Source organism: Myxocyprinus asiaticus, chromosome 22 (genome assembly GCF_019703515.2).
Source record: "Myxocyprinus asiaticus isolate MX2 ecotype Aquarium Trade chromosome 22, UBuf_Myxa_2, whole genome shotgun sequence".
Taxonomy (NCBI): domain Eukaryota; kingdom Metazoa; phylum Chordata; class Actinopteri; order Cypriniformes; family Catostomidae; genus Myxocyprinus; species Myxocyprinus asiaticus.
Genome location: NC_059365.1, coordinates 10,059,082 through 10,073,824, shown reverse-complemented (window position 1 = coordinate 10,073,824; position 14,743 = coordinate 10,059,082). Strand labels below are relative to the sequence as shown.

General features: G+C 39.1%; 1 protein-coding gene across 1 annotated transcript in view; it reads right to left on the bottom strand.

Moving 5' to 3' along the window:
- Window positions 1–263: 263 nt before the first annotated feature.
- LOC127412578 (AF4/FMR2 family member 2-like) overlaps window positions 264–14,743 on the bottom strand; it is a 282,293-nt gene continuing 267,813 nt past the window's right edge. Inside the window, exons 13-21 of the mRNA XM_051649043.1 lie at window positions 14,453–14,708; window positions 13,606–13,742; window positions 13,298–13,361; window positions 11,053–11,189; window positions 10,532–10,603; window positions 7,754–7,847; window positions 7,382–7,431; window positions 4,413–4,639; window positions 264–874 (exon numbers count right to left, since the gene is read on the bottom strand). Coding sequence (XP_051505003.1) covers window positions 753–874; window positions 4,413–4,639; window positions 7,382–7,431; window positions 7,754–7,847; window positions 10,532–10,603; window positions 11,053–11,189; window positions 13,298–13,361; window positions 13,606–13,742; window positions 14,453–14,708 — 1,159 coding nt within the window. The 3' untranslated portion in view covers window positions 264–752. The remainder of the gene's footprint in view (window positions 875–4,412; window positions 4,640–7,381; window positions 7,432–7,753; window positions 7,848–10,531; window positions 10,604–11,052; window positions 11,190–13,297; window positions 13,362–13,605; window positions 13,743–14,452; window positions 14,709–14,743) is intronic.

Sequence of the window (14,743 nt, the reverse complement as noted above, 5' to 3'; positions counted from 1 at the left end):
TCGTTATATGTGTCAGCCCTACATTTTACTTCCGTTTTAAGGCCACAAGAGGACTCAAAATTATCAATTTGATTTATTAAGTGCACTATTATAAAAATTGCTTAAATTTATATCGCAAACAAAATCATTGCAAATGTATAGTGAATATTCATTATATCAGTCAGCCTTACTCTCTACTTCCATTTTAGGGCCTCTAGAGGTCTCAAAATGATTAATTAGATTTTTTAAATTTGAAAAAAAAAAAAAAAAGGAGCGTTTGTGTATTTGCGTGACATATGTTTCTGGCCTAACTTGCCTTACGTAGCAAATTTGATTTTTCTGGTGTCTAGCCCAAAACAGATGTAACTAGCTGAGTTTTTTTTCAACAACTTTGTTAGCTTGCCCACTGCTGCCATCGCAAATTCTGTCCTTGTAACAGATGCATAAGTTTTGTAATCTTGTAGCGCTACAATATGATGCAGCACCACTCAGTCCTTTCAGGTCTGCCTGCCTGTGGCATTCTGCGACAGATCACAAGATGTTCCTGATGCATTCCTTACAGGAATCAAAGCTGGAACCAGGTCATGACACCCTCTCAGCAAATAACTCACAGTTTTGCAAAGGCTTGCTAGTGGTTAACTGCCGACGTCCCTCAGGGTTCAAGAGGGTTGGAGATGGCAAAGATGGTGGAGGTAGTGATGAGCGGTGGGGAAGAGAGTGTGAAAGAAAAAACAGAGAGAGGGAGAGAGAGGAGTACAGTGGAATTGCCAGCACTATAACAAATGGGCCTCCAGCCGAAGCCAGTGCAATCCTTGGTGTATGTAGCGCACCAGTTCTGTCATGCTGCTGTGCTGCGTCAATGGTTCCATTACTGAGTCCAGCTCCTGAAAGAACTCTGTCAATCCCACAGGAGGTAGAAGAGAGAGAGAAAGAGAGAGAGACATTGTGAACATAGGAGGAATGTTCTCTAGGTTTGCACTGAAAATCTAAGAGAATCAATGAGAATAATTTCAAGTTTAAACTGAATATAACTGGCTTAAGTATCTAATGACATCACCGTCACCTTCTAATGACTGCGGAAATTAACAAAAGAATGACTATAGAGTCACGTATATGCCCCAGGAACCTACATTACAGCTGATACTGTCATCCAAATTTGCTATCATTCAGACCAAAGCTTGTGCCCAACAGCTTTTAACAGCATCCAGTTTAAGGAAAGACATTGAGGAGGGGAACTTGAGAGAGGTTGATTTCTGAGGCGGGGGAGACCGCGTGCAACATGCCGGGCCTGTGAAGGTTTTAATTAACCTTCTCCAGAGGAAAAAACAAGCCACATTACATCTCAAATGCAATTAGCATAGTGGCTTTTCCATTTCTTTTGTGGTCCGTATCAAATGGTGAGTCACTGATAAATGCTGCAAGTATGAATGGGGTATTTCTTACATAATACAGATATATATGACAGCTAAGATGAATGATATTTATTCACAAGTGGGAGATTTTGGGAGGACTTGGGAAAGCAATTCTTCACTTCACTGCTTGTTAAAAGTTGTTTTGTTGTGCAAGATATAACAGCCTCAAAATGGTAGGAGGATAACTGATTTTGTCTCTTTACTAGGGCTTGGCAATGTGGCTAAAGAAAATCTTGATTTTGATATATGATATTTACATACAGTATGAGATCTTGATATATGATATTTATCTTGATATTTAGTAGTATTTGCTCAGAAATGGCTTAAAAGAAACAGATTAGTCATAATGTTTTCAGTAAATGAACACAAGGACGGATGATATTTAATAATTTCATTTATATGCACCAATATAACAATAAACAGCAATATTTATCTTCATATGTACTAAAACTTTTCAATACTTCTGTGAACATTTTTTAGTGATGGCTCAAATGAAAAGTTGTTTTACCCGATTCATAGAAATTAATCAAACTTAGCAACTCTAATGCCATTTTTTGCTGCTGAAGATTAAATAAGAGACTGTCTTAATACTCTCATACTCGCAAGTCCCGAAACAAGGAGGGATTGTGAAACTAGTCTTCAAGAAACTTAATGACCAAATAAAAAGCACTTTAAAATCATTAGGATATTAAAAATTATTTGGAATTTTATATCAACAGCAAAATCACTGCAAATATATTGTGAAATATAGTGAAATATAATATTGAAATATAGACAGATACTGTGACATCATATATCAGTTTCTGTGAGGATATGTGCATCCCCTACAAAGACTTTTTTTTTATCATTCAATAACGATAAACCATGGTTTTGAGCAAAAATCAGACAGCTTTGTCATGCCAAAGAGGATGCTTACAGAAGTTAGGATAAAATCTTGTACAACCAGGCCAGAAACACACTGACTAAGGAGATTAGAGTGGCTAAAAGAAGCTACTCTGAAAAGCTGAAAGACCAGTTTTTAACCAACGATCCTGCATCTGTGTGGAGAGGCCTGAAGTACATTATCAAGTACAAGACATCACCCCCTCGCTCTGTAGTGAGTCAACAAATGGCAGATGACCTGAATGTGTTTTACTGCAGGTTTGAAAAGCCCAGTCTCACACCCCTCCCCCACTCTGATCTTCACTTCACACACCCACCCACTTACACCTCCTGCAACCCTCCTCCTCCCCCTCCTGCTACTCAACCTGCACTTATGGTCTGTGAGGAGGATGTGTGCTGGGTCTTCAAGAAACAGAAGACTAGGAAAGCTTCAGGCCTAGACGGTGTTTCACCTGCCTGTCTGAAAGTCTGCCCTGATCAACTGGCCCCCATCTTCACACATATCTTCAATAGATCACTGGAGCAATGTGAAGTTCCCTGCTGCTTCAAACACTCCACCATCATTCCAGTCTCCAAAAAATGACAGGACTTAATGACTACAGATCTGTCGCTCTCACGTCTGTGGTCATGAAGTCATTTAAGAGACTGGTTTTGGCCTACCTGAAGGACATCACTGGACCTCTGCTAGACCCACTTCAGTTGGCTTACCGAGCAAACAGGTCCGTGGATGATGCTGTCAACATGGGACTGCATTATATCCAGCAACACCTTGACAGACCTGGGACTTATGCAAGGATCCTATTTGTGGACTTAAGTTCAGCCATCAATATTGTCATGCCTGATCTTCTCTCAACCAAACTGACCCAGCTCTCTGTGCCCACCCCAATCTGTCGGTGGATCACCAGCTTTCTGACAGATAGGCAGCAGCTAGTGAGACTGGGGAAGCTCACATACGGGACCCTCACTATTAGCACTGGTGCTCTTCAGGGATGCGTTCTCTCTCCACTGCTCTTCTCCCTGTACATGAAAGACTGCACTGCAAAGGACCCCTCTGTAAAGCTCCTGAAGTTTGCAGATGACACCATGGTCATCGGCCTCATCCCCGATGGTGACGAGTCTGCATACAGATGAGAGATTGAACAGCTGGCTGTCTGGTGCGGTCACAACAACCTTGAGCTGAACATGCTCAAAACTGTGGAGATGATAGTGGACTTCAGGAAAAATCCCCCTGCACTCCCCCCTCACCATCCTGAACAGCATTGTGGCAGCAGTGGAGTCATTCAGTTTCCTGGGCTCTACCATCTCTCAGGACCTGAAGTGGGACACCCACATAGACACAGAAGCTGCTGACACAGTTCTACTCAGCCATCATTGAGTCTGTCTTGTGTACATCTATAACTGTCATCAGACAGTAAATCAGACAGAAAAAACTACAACGGATAGTCAGGACTGCTGAGAGGATTATTGGTGCCCCCCTGCCCACCCTCCAAGACCTGTATGTCTCCAGAGTGAGGAAACAGCAGGTAGAATCAATCTGCACACCCTGCCCACTCCCCTTTGAACTGTTGGCCTCTGGCCGGCGCTACACAGCACTGAGCGCCAGGACATCCAGGCACAAGAACAGTTTTTACCCTCAGGGCATTTTCCAAATGAACAATTAAACTGCCTTCAGGACTCCCCCATAGTGCAATAATGTAAATAAATATCTCATGTACATATGTGAATTCACTCATATTTAATTCAATAAATGTACATACCCCTTGCACATATATTACCACTTGCACATGTACATACGCCATTCTATGTTATATGTCCTATTATTTGTGTGTATTTATACTCTTACCTTGTTTTATATTCTGTGTCTCACTGTAATGTTCTGTGTGCACTTGTTTCTCCTATCACCAAAAAAATTCCCTGTGTACGTGAGAACACTTGGCACTAAAATTAATTCTGATTCTGATTCTGATTCTGAATATTTAATATATTGCTAACCCTTAATCTCGAATCTTAAAATGATCAAATTGGTTTGTTCAATTTGAAAAAAAAAAAAAAAGTGTCTACAATTGTTCACTGAACATTATTACAGTCAAACCTTAAATACCACTGAAGTCAGAATAGAGAATGCTAATACCATCTTACCTTGACTTTCCTGGGCCAGCTTGTCAGCAGTTTCCCAGTGTTCATAGCTGCGCAGGATGTTGTTGGTGATGTTGACATGACTGGCTGCCATGTGGTGGATGCGTTGGGGAATGGCCACATTTCCAGAGGCGGATGAGGAAGAGGATGAGCCCAACACTCCAGCACCGCTGCTGACGGAACTGACGGGAGATGGACTCAGGGACATGGGAGATGGGGTACCTGTGATCCTGGATGGAGACAGATCAGGTGTTCAAATCAGCTCATGAATAATGCAACTCAATAGATGGATATGGCAACAGCTTGACTGTATCAAAAAGTTTAAAGACATATGTAGTCAAAGATGACATCCCACCAGCAGTATCAAAGCCTCAGCAAAGATTAAATAAGACAGAAATCCCAAAAATATGTATAAGTAACTATTAGATTGACTTTCTGGCCTGGGTTATTATACAGTGTCCTAACCAAGTGTGATACGTTAAGGATGCTTACACACTAGAGTTTATGCTACATCAGAGAATGCTGCGAATCCACTGATTTCAATGGGGATGGTGAAAAAATGCAGAAAAACGTCCTGGTTACTTTCGTAACCTCCGTTCCCTGATGGAGGGATCGAGACATTGTGTCGATGTAGTGACACTAGGGGTCACTCTTGGGAGTCTGAAACACCTCTGATCTTTGAAAAAAGGCCAATGGGAATTGGTGAGTGGTATTTGCATACCACTCCCCCGAACATATGGGTATAAAAGGAGCTGGTATAAAACCACTCATTCAGGTTTTGTGCTGTGGAGCCGAGACAAGGTCCCGGCCATTTCAGCGGGTAGTCCAGCGTTGTGGCAGGAGGGACACAACGTCTCATTCCCTCCATCAGGGAACAGAGGTTACGAAAGTAACCAGGACATTCCCTATCTGTCACTCACTCGACGTTGTGTCGATGTGACACTAGGGGTCCCTATACGAAACGCCACAACTAGCTTAACTGTGTTACATGAACTGGCGGTGCAAGACGGGCAGACCACTGTGTGCCTCGTAGCCAGTGCACCAGGTCGACACATAACCTCCCCCAATGCTGTTATAAATCTGAATGAGTGGTTGCATACCAGCTCCTTTTATACCCGTATGTTTGGGGGAGTGGTATGCAAATACCACTCGCCAATTCCCATTGGGCTTTTTTTTTTTTAGGTGTTTCGGGCTCACAAGAGTGACCCCAGTGTCTCTACATCGACACAACGTCGAGTGAGTGACAGATAGGGAACAATGCAAGGTTTTGCGAAAGTGACGGCTCGTCAAGTCACCAAAGTATTTTTTTTTTTTTTTACTTTTTGTAACAACACACTAGTTAAGAAAGTGTGTTGATGTAGGCATCCATTGACCAGTGACTGAGCACTTTATTAAGAACACCTGTACACCTACTTATTCATGCAATTATCTAATCAGCCAATCGTGTGGCAGCAGTGCAATGCATAAAATCATGCAGATACGGGTCAGGAGGTTTAGTTAATGTTCACATCAACCATCAGAATGGGGAAAAAAATTTGATCTTCTTAGCGCTTTTCATGGCTTTGCTAAAATACAACAAACAGTGATTCCCAACCAGGGGAATGTGTACTGCAAGGGGACCTTTTCTTTGTCAAGTTGTTTTATTTTTCATTTTAGGTTTACTCGGTATTGAAATACTTAAGACAAGACTCAGATGGCCTTCTGTTAAATATAATATAACATTATTATGCAATTGTTACATAAAGCATATCATTATGATTTAAAAGCAGAATTAAAGTACGACTGTAAAGCAGAATTTAAAGTTAATATTAGGGCTGTCAATAGATTAAAGCAACTAATCATGATTAATTAATTTTTTTTCTGCCATTCTGTTCAGGAAAGAATGCTAAATAATATGTGCAAATAGAGTGAAATACAAAATAGTCAAAGTCAAACACAACGCCTCACACCAGCTTGCCCCATTGGCACTAGGTAGCCATGGAGCTGACATGGAAAAGACTTTGCTTTCCCAGAGTTCTTCGCTCCATGTCTTTTCATTGATGTCAAGTCCTGTAACCATTACTGAGATTTCATATCTCACACTCTAGTTATTTCCCACTTGGCAGCTGAAAAAGATTAAATAGTTCACCCAAAATGCAAATTCTGTCATTATTTCATTCCAAACCTGTGTGACTTTCTTTCTTGCATAGAACACAAAAGCTGAATTTTAAAGAATATCCTGGCCACTCCTTTCCATATAATGAAAGTGAATGAAGATTGACTATAATGACAAAAAAACACCTTTAAAGTATCATAAAAGTAGTCCACATGACTAAATCGCTATATTTTCAAGTTGTTCAAAGTCATACGATAGATTTATGTGAGGAACAGACTGAAATTTAAGTCATTATTTACTGAAAACCTTCTCCTCCAATGGGCTGTTGAACTGCAGAACTGGATCAGTCTGATTCATGAATAAATGATTCAGACCATTTTTTTTTTTTTTTTTATCAACTGATTCGTTGAAAGATTCAACAAAAAATTATTTGTTTACAAATCGGAAATCGTGAATGATTCATGAACTTTCTCATGAACTCTCATAAATGTGTCTAATGACAAATTTCGGTCTGTTCCACACACAACACTACTCTATGGCTTCAGTAGACTTGGAATACAATGCACAAGTTGTAAGTGCCAAGTTTATGATGCCTGTTTTGTCATTTTGGAGCTTGACAGCCCCAGTTCTCATTCGCCTTCATTATATGGAAGAGTGACCAGAAAATCTACCTCGTGTTCCTTGGAAATCACCTCTTGTGTTTCATGGAAGATAGAAAGTCAAACAGGTTTGGAACAACATTTGGGTGAGAAATTGATGATAGATCTTTCATTTTTAGGTGAAATATTATTTTAAAGAGGGGTGTTCTGAAGCAAGAGGGAATCTTTTCATAAACAGGCATAAATATAAATGGACGAGAAGAGGAAAAATCACATACTTTCCATTGGCTCCCCATGGCGAAGGTGCTTGGGAACTTTTTGCAGAATTCTGGTGAAAACAAATGAACATGGAGATCATTATTTATACAAAGAAAGCACATATTTGCCAACAGCAAATACACTGCTTCTCATGAAAATGTTCAAACAATATTAATCATAATGAGCTTATGATTTAACAATGTACACATATAATTGATTGCATTAATTTTGACATTAAACGAAGGAATTAATTGCATTTAATTATGACATGCAAAATTAATGAGAACATGCTATTCAAACAAATATGAAGTCAATATTTAGATAATATCAGCGGAGACTATCACTGTTTCTCATTTGTGCTGAATGTAAAGAAATGAAGACAGTGGTCTTACCTTGAAATACTCAATTAGTGAGCGTGAATACTTCATTGCGTGATCTTTCTTTAGTTTGAACATTCGCAAGTACAGAAGTGACAAACAGCGATTGCTAATAAAAGAAAAAAGTCATTATAGTTCTATTAAGGTACAGCCTAATGTAAACTATTAATGTAGCATCATAAGTTTTCAAAGGTCATTATAAAGTGACCCCAAATAGTATTTGAACACTAAAGCTACACTTAAAAAAGTATGAATTTCATTGCATTAGATAACAAAATATCAAACCAAATAGCATCTGCAAACAAATGATGTTAGACCATTTTAAACTTTTACTTTTAAACTTTCACAAAAAACTTGAAATTGTACCTGGTTTAATGTTTTGTGACCTATGCAATGCAATTCATACATTTAAAGTGTGGTTTAAGTGTCAGAATACTTTTTGGGGCTATTAAACATTGTTAACAACAAGATCAACAACAACAGCATAATCATAACAAGCAGTATGCATCAATATGAACACTGGGGAAAATGCAGCCAGTATCATGGGGTGATTGACCTTTCAACAGTATGCTTGCGAGACACCAGATGCTTTAGACATATGCACCGCCCATGAAACCAAAACTAGCTTTCTCACATTTCTGATGCAACCTGACTACTGAGGTAATATATATACAAATATATAAACAGTGTCTGTCCCTATGAAAAACCAGGTCATAGTCTTTTATGACATTTGCTGACATGTCTTCAATTGGGCATGAAACATATCCCTACATCAGAGGTCCAAGTTATACTGGCCTAACATTTGAAGCCAGAAAGTAAACACTTTTTTACAGCTCTCTTAAATTCATTTGATATCACCAAAACAGTATTATGTCGTCAACCCAGGTTCATAAATCATAAATGCGTCAGTCTTTGAAAATCCCTTCCGGCTGCTAGACGGCTTTCATTAACAAGCCAGATAGACTGGCAGCTGAATTCCAATCTGCACTGATGACTGTCATCCTGCTATAAGCGCAAAACTAACCTTGACATTCAAAATAAACAAGCGGCGGCGGCGTGACAGGCAGGCAGAGCATGGGCGGCTTTTATCTGGGCGAGAATATGTTTCCATCGTCACCATGTGGAAATCTTTCATTATCTTCTAATAGCTTAATGAAATACAGGAATAATGATCCACTCTAAGCTGATTAAGCGCTTTAGCAGTGTTTTAAAACTTCCTTCGAGATACGGATGATTGTCGACGAGTGATGGCTGAGAGGAGATTTAACTGGCTGCTAGAGCTAAGAGCTGGATTTAGATTTTGATGGTTTGGGGGAATGGCTGCAAAGTTTTATATATCACCCTTGACGCCCTTGTAGATAGGCCTAATATGTACGACATTTCTTAGAAATAACTACATCAGTTGGGTAATCTAAGTAAATCATGGCTAAAGGCAACACTTAATGCAATTCACAATTATATAATTATGGCTAAGAACTACCACTTAAGGCCGATACATAACTCAGTGCAAGTACATGAACGCATATGCTTATAGCTATGCAAGCATGATTTTGTGCATTGTTGCGTTCCAGAATGTGTCAGACTGCATTTCATAACACAGCACAAGTACACGTAGCATTCTCAATGTTGCCATAAGGGGTGCTATTGTAGACATTAGTGTGAACTGTTCGCTTCTACAGTGGGTCAACTACTGTCATGGCGAAGCAACCATTTGAAGAGAATATTGCTGAGAAAGTAAATTAAACTCAATTTACACTCACTGAGCACTTTATTAGGAACACCTGTACACCTACTTATTCATGCAATTATCTAATCAGCCAACTGTCTGGCAGAAGTGCAATGCATAAAAAAAGTAGATACAGGTCAGGAGTTTCAGTTAATGTTCACATCAACCATCAGAATGGGGAATCACACTGATTTCAACCGTGGCATGATTGTTGGTGCCAGATGGGCTGGTTTGAGTATTCCTGTAACTGCTGATCTCCTGGGATTTTCACACACAACAGTCTCTAGAGTTTACTCAGAATGGTGCCAAAAACAAAAAACATCCAGTGAGCGGCAGTTCTGCAGACGGAAACGCCTTGTTGATGAGAGAGGTCAACGGAGAATGGCCAGACTGGTTTGAGCTGACAGAAAGACTATGGTAACTCAGATAACCCCTCTGTACAATTGTAGTGAGCAGAATAGCATCTCAGAATGCACAACACATTGAACCTTGAGGTGGATGGGCTGCAACAGAAGAAGACCATGTCTGGCACTTTATTAGGACCACAGTGTTCCTAATAAAGTGCCCAGTGAGTGTATTCATAGCAATTCACCTGAATAGTAACACATCAAGTGTAATGGTACAGACTTTTGACTTTGACTATTTATGGTAACTCTGTCGCCCCCTTCGAGTACTCAGGTTTGTTACCGCAACAGTACCGCAAGAACGCAGGTTAAGACTGTGCAACCGGACCGTGCGTTGACACAATGCATCGTACTTTCATTGCGTAAAGTATGTTTCTGGCCTTAGACTGGAAAAGGTTGTCTGAGCAACAAGTGACCAACCACAATTTGTTTTTTTACATGACGTTTAGAAGTGTCGGTAAATCTGACATAACTTCGGTCGCTGTAGCTCAAATTGCCAACTCTCATTGAAAATGAATGACTTGAGATTGCTTTGTTGCTGCATATTACTGTCAGTGTGAATGCCTCTTAACAATGAACTGTTTTGGATCCATATATTATACCTCTTATGAATTCCACATTAACAAATATGGAGGGATGAGGCAACTGTTTGGGAAAACTTACCACAGTACAGCGAGTTTCTTCTCTGCTATTGTGGCGGAATGACTGGAGAAGTTCTTTAATCTCATCGCGTACCTTAATTGACCAAAGTACACAAGTTAGACAGTAATGGTCTTGATGATTTAGATTCAGTGATAACATTCTTATGTTATCACAATTCTAATAGTCCAAGTCAGTAGTTTTCTGTTGGTTAATTTGCAAAAATGAATTAACAAAACTATACAATGAACAAAATCAATGCATTTTCATGGAAAAACGTATTAGTGTGGAAGTGACCTAAGTAACCTCAGGCAAGTATGTGTGTGACTACCAACATTCACTTTGACACCATACTCCAAGCAGCAAAGGCAGAGTTTAAAAAACAAAGATGAGTTTCGAGGCCCATTTGTTTTCATGGCGTCTGACATCAATAAAACAACGTCTGTTCCTTGTCAGAACTGCTCAGTAGATGCACTAATGACAATCATCTTTTGCATTTCAATTATGAAACAAACAATGATCCTCCATGAGGGAGGGATACTCACCTGATGAGCTCTACAGTTTCTGAGTACATTGTGTAGGGTGACTTGGCCTCTAATGGGTCTCGTTCCATGGCGTTGCCGCACTCAATGAACGAGAGTGCGCCGTCGGCATAATTCACAGCTTTGCCGAACTTGTCCATCTGAGCAGCAATGGAGGTAACAAAATGGCATTGGAAGCTGAGAGAATTATGCTAATAAAACAGATGCAATTTAATTTTCAAAGCTTCACAGCTAAAAAGCTCATAAATTCATATGTAAAAAAGATATAACTTTGCAGGAAAAAACACACACACACACACACAAAAAAAAAAACAGAGGTTATTCTCAGCCCTGAGCTTTTATGAAGGTTTGTGAGTCAAACAGTGTAGGGTTTCTATGTAAGCACTACAACATGCAAATTGATGGCCACAGAACTGACATCTACTGTATGAAGACAAAAATGAAGACTATTTGAACACTTTCTGTACATCCACTAAAAAGCATAATTTGGTCCAGTATAATCTGTTTGCAGATGCCACTTACGGTAGTTTGATGTTTTGTTATCTACTGCAGTGAAATTCATACATTTTTAAGTGTAGCTTAAGTGTCCAAATAATTTTTGGCCAACTGTATTTCCAACTTTATGATATGGTTATAAATCGGGACAGTTTATTTTGTGTGGTAAAGAAGTATGAGGGTTTGTTTGTTCTTAATAGCCTTACACTTTTCATCCTGACTTATTGGCACAGCCTCATAAAAGGCTAACTTTAACTCTCATATCTCATTTCTCAAAAACAAACCAATCAATAGTACTAAACAACATTACGCCTATCCCCAAAAACCTGACTGCCTCCCACTCAGACAAGCACAAACAATAAGTGCATATCTCATCTCCATATGAGTGTAAAATAGATTTACTGACCATTTGCCTCTCGCGGCACCTCCAGAGCCGAGTCCATACAAGCTGAGCGGATGCCCGGGATTCATTACATGCCTGCCACTACACTCTTGTAACTGTGGCAATCAATTCACTTTACTTTGTATTCATGACTACGCCAATACATCGTCATACCGATTTATGACAGAGGGTATGTAACTTGCGAAAATGGACAATGTCTCCAGAGATAATTGTCTGGATCCAATTATTAGGTGGCCGGAATCTGTTTTGTAAATCTCTGACAAAGCTTCGGCTTTATGGATGCTAAGGGCAGACACAAGGGCTCTTTCTCAGCTAGATTGGAAAGTCTTCAATTATAAAAGGTCAGTGGAGAGAGCTTTTTCTCAGCTTGCTAATGGTTCTCTGTAGCGCATGGGGTTATGTGTCCATATAGTTAAGAGCAGTAAGACAGACATTTTTCATCTACTCTTGCTGAGTGCTAACTTCCCATAAGAAAGAAGAATCACAAAAGATGTTTCTTTAATATCTCTGTTATTTCTCTTAGACAGCAGTGAGAGTAGATGGAAGCAAATGGATGATTTGCAAATGTCTCCCATATCTCAGATGTTTCTCCTAAAAAAGTGACTCCAGTATTCTCACGTTTCTCCTCTAGAGTTTCAGAAGACATCTCAACAACATCACAAACAGTGCTCACATTTGCATTCCAAATTTTTTAGTGTGTCCACAAATTTTGACCAATGAATTTGCAAGAGTTTCCAGTTGTTTGTGATTACTGATAAAATCATTTTATGAAGATTTCACTCACAAAGATTACTTTATAGTCAATAAGATATTTTAGAGTTAGTCAAAACTAGAAACAAATATATGATTATGATGATGATGATGAAGATTATTATATATAGTGTTCCCACTCCTTTTGACCAATGAATTTCCATAATTTTTCCCATGACTTTTTAATGATTTTTACAGTTGCTTGTGATTATTAGATTAGGATTTTGATTTATAGAAAAACAATCATTTATAGAGATTTCACTCACAAATGGCAATTTCTAGCCAATGAAATATTTTACAGCTGAGCATAACTAGAAAAATCTATATTTACTATAAAGATTTCCACTACATTGTTAGGCCTCTAAATCATAATTTTAAATCACTTGATATTTCAAGGTTTTCCATGACTGTGGGAACCCTGGACTGTATATGCAGATCAGTAAACTATATATTTATGTTAATTATTTTCCTTGATTTTTTTATATATTACTAATTGCAGCATTATCTTACTGTTTGTTTTATTTCTCTCTATTTATGTTTCTATGTATAAGATAATGTTTTGTGCAGGTTCATTTATTATGTACATATCTTGAGGCTTACCAATGCATCTGCCTTGTGCTTTAGCTTCTTGGCTTCTTGCATGTAGTAATCTGCATTGTGAACACTGTGAGGATATAAAGTGTGCAATTAAGGGTAACATAGAGTTAACCTGATGCACTTCGATGTCCATGTTAAATGTATTCTTCATGTACATTGCATTGTACGTAAACATTAAACTAAAATATGTATAGCTGCAAAATAATTTAAACATATACACTCCATGTCACTTGCAATACTATACAATCTAAGTACATACGCTGATTATTACCTACTGTTGCACATACAGTAATTACATGGCTGTTACATACGTGTTATTAAATGTGAGTTTAGGTCTCCTGGGTTCCATGTGCTCCATAGACAATGTGGAAGTGTTTGACCAGTGGTCTGGGTCCGATTGACCATTGCCATGGAAACCACCTGATGACTTACTGTGACTGTCTTCCTCCTGGAACAAGAAAGGTACATTGCAATGATATTTACCTTTTACCAGCTCGAATAATACAGAAATGATCCATTCATTCTCCACTTATTTTGCATTTACCCAGTGTTTTAATTTCTAGCGCAATTTAGTTGGATTGATTTTGGACGATTGACACATGGGAGCCATTTTATTGTCTTCAAGGATTTTGAAATCCTTCCAAGAAGGTCATTCATTTTTTGCAAAAACACAGGAAATGTGGTTAAAGCCTCAAGCAAGAAAAACAATAATCCACAGTGAAAGTAAACTATTTCAATTCTGCAATACAATGTTTTAAACAAGACCTTGATTTTTAGGATTAATATTCCAGAATTCAAACCTCAAATTCAAATTCGCAACATTAAGTGATACTAACTGAGCATCTGTTAACTGAGCGGTGCTTCCCCTTTCAACACTTGCTCGCTTTGTGGGTGGTTGCTAGGGAGTTTCTATAAGGCTGCTAAGGTGTTCTGATTGGTTTTAAGCACGTTGCTATTTGGTTGCAATGGTGTTGCTTGCCCCTCCTTTAGTGTAAGTCTATGGGATTTTTTCACATATTTTATAGTGTGAATGGCAAAAAAGGGGGGTATCCAATTACATCTAAGAGTAAAAAGAAAAAGAAAAAATCCATCTATCCATCCATCCAATCCAATCCAATCCCATCACATCCCATCCCATAGCATGAATTAAAAACTCACAATGCTGGTCTTGGAATGGGACAAGGATTTGTTCTCTCCTTTACGGTGCTTGTGTGATGAGGATGATGAAGAGGTGGAGGCAGGTATTGTTCGGGTGGAGGGCAGTGTGCTGGGGCAGGTGGAGGTGCTTCCCTCCTGACTGATAGAGCTGCATTCACTGCTCCTTCTTTGGCGGCCCACCGGCTCATCTGACAGTGGCGACAGTAGAGGCGGTAACAGCTTATCCTTCCTCTTGAAAGGCTGCTTCTTCAATGAACTTGGCAGAAAAAGCAGAAAAAAATGTTAAAGGTC